This window comes from Mustela nivalis (genome assembly GCF_964662115.1).
Source record: "Mustela nivalis genome assembly, chromosome: 3".
NCBI lineage: Eukaryota > Metazoa > Chordata > Mammalia > Carnivora > Mustelidae > Mustela > Mustela nivalis.
In genome coordinates, this window is record NC_139022.1 from 52614537 (window position 1) to 52623831 (window position 9295).

Consider the following 9295-nt stretch of genomic DNA (forward strand, 5'->3'; position numbering starts at 1 on the left):
AGAGACATTCAGCTATCTCAGCTTCGTGCAAGGTGTGTTTGCTAGCAAACCAAAGTAGTTCACATACCAAAGGCTACGGTATGTGTACAATTTTTCCTCTCAGTTTTTAAAGAATGTAATAATATTGCCGAAAAAGTCCAATTTTCTCTGCTTCTCCTTTGTTTGCTGTAAATAATGAGTGATTATGCAGACATGAAAGTCAATGGTGGCACAAGGTTCATTACCCTACTTTGCAGAGGGTGGCGAGGTCTGTTAACAGCAGGCTGCTGCAAGAGAGTTATTAAGGATGTGAAATCTCATTGGAATGTGTGCTTTCTATTTGAACAGATGACACCGTACATGAGTCAGCCGAGCCATCCCGCGGTGAGAACGCAGCACAAACACCAAGGATACCCAGCCGCCTTTTGGCAATCCTACTGTTCCTCCTGGCGATGCTTTTGACGTTATAGCACAGTCTCCTCCCGTCACCTGTCACAGAAAAGCATTAGGGTCTTGGAACACCAGAGATCCACCTAACTGCTCATCCTAAGAAGGGACTTGTTATTGGTTTTTTTGGCAGATGTCAGATTTTTGTTTTCTTTCTTTCAGCCTGAATTCTAAGCAACAACTCCGGGCCAGGAGGGGCTAAAGTAGTTGCTGCTCCCCTGCCCTGCCCCCAACCCCCAGCCTTTGCCCTTGACTTCTCTCATCCCTTCCAAATTAAATGGACTCCAGATGAAAATGCCAAATTGTCATAGTGACACCAGTGGTCGTCAGCGCCTGTGCATTCTCCTCTAAGAGCCCACCTCCGTTAGCGTACTGTGACAGCGGTATACGGACAAGGAAGAATAGCGGCAGATGCGGCTAGTGATGGCAATGCCCGGGAGGGTTTTACTCTCCCATCCAATATTTATGCCTTCTCATTCAGGACTGTAAGATGATCGTGCAGGGCATCGTGTCGCCATGTCAAGTCCAGAGGGGAGGTATTAAGAACAGATATAATATTATACCCTTTCCTCTAGGAGTATATAAATGAACAGGCTTCTGAAAGGTTGAGACACTGGTTTTTTGTTTTGTTTTGGTTTTGGTTTTTAGGGTTATTTTTTACAATGACTGTCTTAAAGCACTCTTGACAGCAAAACTTGTGCTCCACGAAAGAAGCCTTTTTTTTCCCCCTAGAAAACAGGTCGGGTGCGGGAATGCTAGCTAGCACAGAGCAAGGGTGAAAAGAGAGAAAACTAGGTTTGGTGGGGGTGTGTATGTGTGAGTGCCTCTAATTTTTTTGGTGACTGGGCAATGCACACCAGGTTTTTTTTTTTTTTCCCTTGGAATACAGATCACCATGGTGCTACAGTTTTTTGTTTTTTTTTTAAAGAAACTCAAAGAGGCATTTTTATGAATAAAGTGACCTTCCCCAAGGCTGACAAGCCAGGGTTGATGAGTGTATAATGGAATAGCTTTGGATACTCCTCTGGGGGACAATATGTACCAAGGAAAGGAGGTCAGCGGCCAGAGGAGATGTGATTTGGCTTTGCTGGAGCGCCAATGTGCTGTGGCCTTTCCCCGACTCCCACCCTAGTACCCATGTTTTGCTCCACACTCCACAACTACAGGGGCTCGACACACACCCCTGTCACCAGGAGAGTCAGTCAGCACTACTTGGGAGGGCTAAAGGGAAATTTGGAATAAAAATTCCAAAGTTTGGAATAAAAAATTCAAGTGTTGATTTTATATTCTTTCCCTTTCTGACACAGCCTGAAGCATAGGGGGAACATGTGTTTATCTGTGGGAGATAAACAAGATGGAGTCCCAAAGACTTTAACAAAATATTTTTTTAAAAAAATCCACTAGAATAGAAAATACATTATTTAGATATACTTTATGCTGAGAGTGAGTATATATGCTTGTCCTATTTAAACTTGTGAGAAAAAAAGTGGTATCCCTTGATACATTTAGAAATATAGGGGGCTATCTTGTTTCATTGTGGGGGGTGGGGCAGAAGGAGAAAAACGCAAGATGACCCTGTTTGAGGAGTCTTAGCATGGCCAACAAGGGCCATTTCCAGTTGATTACAGGAAGAACAAGCCTTGGGGGTTACTACTGGTGAGGCTGTCACAAACTTTGAACTCCAAAAGCCTAGACAGGGAAGTCAGACCAACGGAAAAGAAATCTAGCCTTTTTACTAGTGCACGACATGTCAACAGAAGCCATGCCTTTCAGAACAGAACGAAAAATAAATCCAATGATTATGTAATATATGAAAAAATTGGAAGCATTCCGGCAAAATTAGTCTTTTTAAAAATAGACATATTTGTTGGAGTTTTTTTGTTTTTGTTTTTGTTTTTTTAATGTCTATATGAAAAAAGAGAGGGGTCGTATTCTGGCCAGACTTCATGAGTGGGAATTTGCTACGAATTGTGACTAGTTCTGAATTAGAAAAATGTGTGAATGAAAGGCAGCTGTAAAGGGACTTGCACCCTGGAGAGTTGTACACATGTTGAAATGTAATCTGGGCTTACCTGATCCATTTGGAATGGATGTTACTGCCGGGTCTCTTCACACTTGGAACCATGGGAGTGGGGTTGCCAGCCTCCCAGACACAATCAGTGCTGCTCTCCCAGACATCAGGAACTTCTCTGGAGTGGCAGAGTCTTGTCACAGAAGGCAGCCACCATTTCACTGAAACAAAAGTTCACAGCATTGGATTCTTTTTTCCTTTAACTCTTTATATGCTCAGTACTCTCAGTAATATCCAGTAATACTTCGTTTTATTAATAGTTACAGGTTTGTTGGTCCGGTGGGATTTGAGTGGGGGTGGGGGGAAGATACCTGCTAAAATGGATCAATAGTCAGAACCAAAATAATACTGCATGTTCTATAACCACAAGGAAATCAAATGATCCTGTAATGATTCCAGTTAGTCATAACTACATTAGCAGTGCTAATTTCATTTTAGAAATGGTGACTTCTGTGGTTTTGCTAGCATTTGTCTCTAACAAATGATAAAATAATTACTCATGGCCCTCTCTGCCACTGTCTTTCATTTTTCACAGTGAAATTAGACCCCTTTACTTCATTATGCCACTACAAATTAAGTTTAAAAAAAAAAAAAAAAAGCAAGACTATCCACACCAGTAGACAGTGTGCTTCTCTACCTTTAAGTGATGTAATTGTAGGTAACGCGTGCCACGGAGTTTTCAAGAAAATGATGGGTATCAGACAGTTTTCATCTTGTCCAGAAATTGCTGGTGGCCTTGTTATGGTGGTGTTACAACCCTCTAGGGGCTTCGGAGGATGTCGATGCAATTTTGTAGCAGCTTTTAATTTAAAAACAACAACTCAAAAGTCTGAAGGGTGGCCGAGCTGCCTCTCAGCCCCAGTAAGTCAAACCCCAGCAACCTTTGCCCCTGGTTGCCAAGGGCTTTGCAACATGAAGCAGGGAAATAAGGATCTGTCTGTTTAGTGGATACCGTGTATCCTTTAATAGACCAGGTAACAGTTCGTGTTAGTTTAGACTATTGTTTTGTACTGTACTTTCTTGGGTGGCAGAGGAAAGAAAAGTAAAACATTAAAAAAAAAAAAAAAACACAAAACTGCGTTCTTTAAATTCTGTATTATTAGCGACCTCTGTTGTATATAGTGTTTGATAATAAAGTATTAATTTGATTCTTATGTCTTTTGTAAGTGAGAACAATAGTCTTTCAGGATACAAAACATGCATTGAGGCTTTGAAACATCCACTGTATATGTAGCTGAGAAGAGTCACAAGTGGCTGAGGCAGTGCTCCACACAGGACTCATGTGCGGTCATCGCCCTCCCAGTCGTTAGGACTCCACCATCTTGGGACCAGGAACAACATGAATTTTTGATCCATATTTTATCCTCAGTGTTTTCAAGGTCTGATGTTGGGAACCCTGTGGTGTTTTTTTTTTTTTTTTTTCCTCCCCTGGCATGTTGGTTTAAAAAGGGTTAGGGAATTTGGTAACAGAGTTCTGTACTTTGTTTTGGTTTTCTGTCTGTGGTGGTTTTCATAGACCGTTTCATTTTTCCTCAGGAAGAGATGCCAGTATCACGCGTGGCCCAAGCATGGGAAAGGTTTCAAGCCTGGCCATTTAGGAAGGTTAAGTGGGGGCAGTTCCCCTCTGCCATTGTGAAAGGAAGAGTTGCACAGTACCTGTGGATTTTCAGGAACTTTGTTTTCCTCCGGTGCCTTAGCAACGGCAGCAGCCATTTTTAGGAGTTTACCCCCAAATTAATTAAACCATTTAAACTCCCCTCCATTCATTGCTTTCAGAGCTCTGGTCAGTCATTTTTCTTTTGAAAACCACCTCCACCAAGACCCCCGTTTGTCTACCGCCACCACCCCCCCTTTATTATGTTTACTGGTTTTTTTTTTTTTTTTTTTTTTGTCTTTTTGCCTTCCTCCCACGTTTTATTTTCCCTCAGAACCGTGAATGGGCAGGTCTGTCTCTGGTTTGGCAACACTGAGTTTTTCCCATGCATTTGCCCAAGAGCTGCTCGGATGTGAGATAAATCTCCCTACAGTGGGCTTGCTCCCATTGTCTGTACAGAGTAATAGATGCTGGCATGTTGGAGGTTACCCATGAGTCAAAATTCACTTTCCATGCTTACTCTTGACACCCCCATTGCAGCCACTCATTGTTGTGTGCGTCTGGGTGTGAAGTCCAGCTCCGTGTGGTCTTGTGCTTGTACTGCCCTGCTTTGCAGTTCCTTTGCACTTACTCATCGAGTGCTGTTTTGAAATGCTGACATTATATAAACGTTAAGAAAAAAAAATGTAAAAAAAAAAAAAAAAAAAGAACCCACACACAAACCAACCCATACAATCTGTATTTGTATATACACGTGTCCGTACAAGTATACCTAAATAAAAATTAAAGATTTTCATCATTTTAATTGGAGCCCTCCTTCTACTTCTTTGTTCCTTGAATGACGCCTTTATTTTAGGGGCTACTTACACTCTGTTGATTTTTCCAAATCTGTGGATAGAGAAGATAATATGATATGTACAAGAGAAGGCCTGAGACAAGCTCCAAGAATGCAGGATTAGAAAATGGCCCAGTATCTAGGCACATTCCAGTTACTCTGATGAGAAAATAGTGAGATTCAAACCTTGTCTTTGTATTTGAGCCTTAAAATGGGCATTATGGCATCCTAAAACCACTTAAATCCAAGAACTATGTACAAAACCATGTTTTTACTTTGTGTAATTTTTCACCCCATCAAGACAAAGACAAAATAAGCATTTTCCAAGAAACCTCGCATACTTCAGAGAGAAATAATGACCATAATGACAATCACTTCAGTACAACACTGAAGGTCAGTGCTCACTCTCAAGGAAGACTTAACAGTGTGTAACCTTGGGCAAGTCACACAGTATCTTTGGGACTCCATTTCCCTATCGGTAAATTCAAGCGATTTGGTTTTCTGAATATTGCCCTTGCTGAGCACCACAAAGCCCATTTGGCATCTGAGTCATGTGAGTTTTTGTCTTTGATGATGACATTACTCTAAGCACAATTTGAAAATCTCATCTGCAGAAGGGAAAAGCATCAAATATCTGACATAATAGACACCTAATGCATTTCAAGACGTGGCTTTAATTATACCATGTTAACATTAAACTCATTGAAAGCTTTTTATTATACTTAATTATTTGACAGGGCACTAAACACTAATTATAACTTACTGTAACCCTTTTTTGCTAATGAAGAGTGACAGCTTTACCAAATGAGGAACAACTCATATTCCAAAAAAAAAGAGAAAGAAAGAAAGAAAAAAAAAGGGGTGTGCTGGACTACCTTTGTGCTATTTTCAAACCAGAACAGCATTACGTGTCATTACCATCTTCACCTTCATCATCAAAAGCATTTAAGTGATCACAACATTGTGCTCAGTGCTGTGCAGAATGAAGTTAATGTTTACAATTTGTACTTTCAAAGTTTATAAAAAGCAGACATTATGTGTAAGCATAACATAGTGCTATTTATAGAGGAAATCTAAAATTCAAACATTTATATTATGCATAAGTAAGAGGGGATTGGGATTTTAAGATTAAGAAGCTTAGAGTGAAAGCAAATCATCTTTACAAATAGTCAAAATGGGGTTAGGAGCTTCTTACGGGACAGGAAACTTGGTGAGTTAAAAACTACTGTGGTGAAGAACACAGTAAGGTTTCATGGTAGCTAACAGGTAACTGTGGAAATGAGAAAACACAAGACAACAAGTGTCACTGAAGCAAATTATGAAGATACTAGTACAGGGAAATCACCCTAGTGCCCTAAAGGAGAAGGGGAAGTGATGAAAAGATGACAATTTCGGATTCTGCCTTAACACTCAAGGTGCTCTCCTGAACTCGAGACTGTATCTACACCAGACTGAGATGTCTAGGACCTCGGCGAAAGGGTAGGCTACAGAATACTCCAATTAGAGGAAAGAGAGAAAGTATAGAATATGCAACATTGGGGACTAATACAACTTCAAAGTGACACTGAATCCCTGAATTAGAGGCCACTTCCCAACAGACAGTGCTGTGCATTCCAACAGGAAAGCAGGCTGGACCAGAGGTGGGACTATGAGCAGTGTTGCAGGAACCACACCTTGTTTGGCAACAAAGTATTTAGAATACTTAAGTCATCAGAGGTGCTATATTAAAAAAAAAAATTATAGGGTGAATTTGAGTGAATGAAACCTATTTGTATTTAAATCTCTTATCTCAGTGATAATGATTAGAATCACCTCTCTTACTGTGGGAATGTATAAAATCTAGGTGTCATAAAAATTTTCAAGGTGATTCTGACGGATGGTTCACTGATTGTTCTACTTTCTTAGGAATTGTTGGCAAAACATTTTCTTAGTGATCGTTTGCAAAACCTACTTCCATATTCTGATAACAGAAGCATTCTTCAGGGGGCACCTGGGTGGCTCAGTCCTTAAGTGTCCTGGGATGAGCCCTGCCTCTTGTCTCAGGCTCCCTCCTCAGCGGGAAGCCTGCTTCTCCCTCTTCAACTCCCCCTGCTTGTGTTCCTACTCTGTCTCTCTCTCTGCCAAAGAAATAAATAAAATCTTAAAAAGAAAGAAAGAAAGACAGACAGACAAGAAAAAAGAAAGCATTGGCAAAAATGTTGTGAAACATTATGATTTTTACACAGTCCTTCTGGAAAACAAGTGCTTTAGAAAATGATTATAAATAATTAATCAGGCCAATATCCTCCATCAGTTTTTAGTTTGACACATTCTGCTATGTTATGTCCAATCATTCATTGGTTAAATACATACGTGTGCCTTTTTTATTCTTTTAATATTTTTTTTTTAAGTAAGCTCCACACCCAATGTAGGTCTCGAACTCACAATCCTAAGATCAAGAATCCTATGTTCTACCAAATGAGGCCACCCAGGCGCCCCTCTGTGTGACTACTAAAATGGAGTTGTGACTGCAGATAGACTCTGTGGGCAGGAAATTTGCAAAAACTGTTTCTTTTTTTATTCAGATGATAAATGAATGCGCAAGCGTAAAAAAAGAAAGAGATACAGGGAGAGAAAGTAGGAAGGGGAGAGAAGGAAGGCAGGGAAGGGAAAAAGGGCAGGGAAGGAAGAAAGGGAAGGAAGGAAAGCAGGGAGGAAGGAAGAAAAAGGCAGAGAATCACATTGACCGCGGAATTGGTAAAAGGCATCACCCAGGGTTCCTTTGCTTTGAGGGAAGGGTGGTTAACCAAACTACTCTTTTAAAAAGGGGGTGGAAAATAGCATCTGAGCAAACAAAGGGGGCCTGCAAATTCTACTTCTAAGCAAGTCCTCTTCCTTCCTCTCCTTCCCAAAATGAACATAGCTTCTGAGCCTTTCTCACATATAATTTCTGGAACCACCTCTTAGAAGTAAGCGGAAGAGGAGAAGGGCCTAAAGGCCTCCCGTTCAGTACATCCGGGGGCAACAACTCTTTTGACAATTGCCATCAAAGACTATCACACTCTCCTCCCAAGGACCTCCGTACATGCTGAGAATAAAACACAATTTCACTACTTTTTATTAAAACCCATCCCCAGCTCCATTCCAAGTGTCCCGTGAGTTCTGCCATCTTCCACCCAGCAATGGTATTAGTGAGAGCCCATCTTGAGGCAAAGTCAACAGGACCGTGCACCCACCTCCTTTCAGTTCCTCTTCTGGTGGTCTGCTTTTCGGCTCAGTTTAATTCCTAACAGTGCGGTTTTCTGCAACATTAAAGAAACCTTTCAAGCAACACAACCTATATCATAACACCCTGGGGATGAGGATGCCAGCGCCAGAGCTGGAGTAGGGACATGGGATGACCTGAGAGTTTGGGATCCAAGTACTATCCCACTGATGCTCTCAATCAGAGTTAATCCATAAGACTCCAATCTAGCAGGGGTCTCTCTGAGTCAATGACATGTTTTGAAATATCCTGGATTTTTTTTTTAAGATTTTATTTATTTATTTGACAGACAGAGATCACAAGTAGGCAGAGGGCAGGCAGAGGGGTGGGGGGGAAGGAGGCTCCCTGCAGAGCAGAGAGCCCGATGCGGGACTCGATCCCAGGACCCTGAGATCATGACCTGAGCCGAAGGCAGAGGCTTAACCCACTGAGTCACCCAGGTGCCCTGAAATATCCTGGATTTTAGACATGATTATTCAAGCAAAAACTTCATGTCACTTGGTAACACATGGATGCTTGTCAATCTTGACAAGACACAAAGAGAAGGGCCAAAACAAAACAAAATCTCTTAGAGTTATTACAATGGGAAAATAGAACAAAATATTTCTGCCTGCTGTTTGGTTCAGAAGTACCAGGTGTTCCTATAAACGGCACAGAACATTTGAGATGGAGATAGCCAACATCACTTTCTTTCCTTCATAGCCATCAAACAAGACGCTAAAATGAGAAAGAACATGTCTCTTCCTACAGCCATCCTAGAAAATGCATTTCATCAACACCCTAGTCCCCTTTCCTTTTCATGTTCAAAGCTTGTTCTTTTGGACCAAGACATAAACAAAGAAAAAACCGATTTGTGTAGCACAGAATGTGGAACTTGTAACTCCTCTGAAAAGCGTGCTTTGCTTTACCAGATCTGGACACGTTTTCTGCAGTAGACAGAACAAGAAGATCTGTGTCTTTTTTTATTTTTTCCTAAAGACAGTGTGCCGGCCAGAAAGCTAACTCCATTTATTTCTCCTGCAGGGAGCCAGTGTGTTCCTTCTCCTGGAAGATGCAGGTACTTAAAATAGTAATAGGCTTTGTGGTTTATTGAGAGTATTTCATCCCAAGACCTCACAGGCCTAA

General features: G+C 41.2%; 1 protein-coding gene across 5 annotated transcripts in view; it reads left to right on the forward strand.

Moving 5' to 3' along the window:
- Positions 1-4896, forward strand: part of EFNA5 (ephrin A5) — a 277931-nt gene extending 273035 nt beyond the window's left edge. For all 5 annotated transcript variants that reach the window (XM_082723751.1, XM_082723752.1, XM_082723755.1 and 2 more), the window contains one exon: positions 328-4896. In XM_082723751.1, coding sequence (XP_082579877.1) covers positions 328-449 — 122 coding nt within the window. In that variant the 3' untranslated portion in view covers positions 450-4896. The remainder of the gene's footprint in view (positions 1-327) is intronic.
- The last annotated feature ends 4399 nt before the right edge of the window (positions 4897-9295 follow it).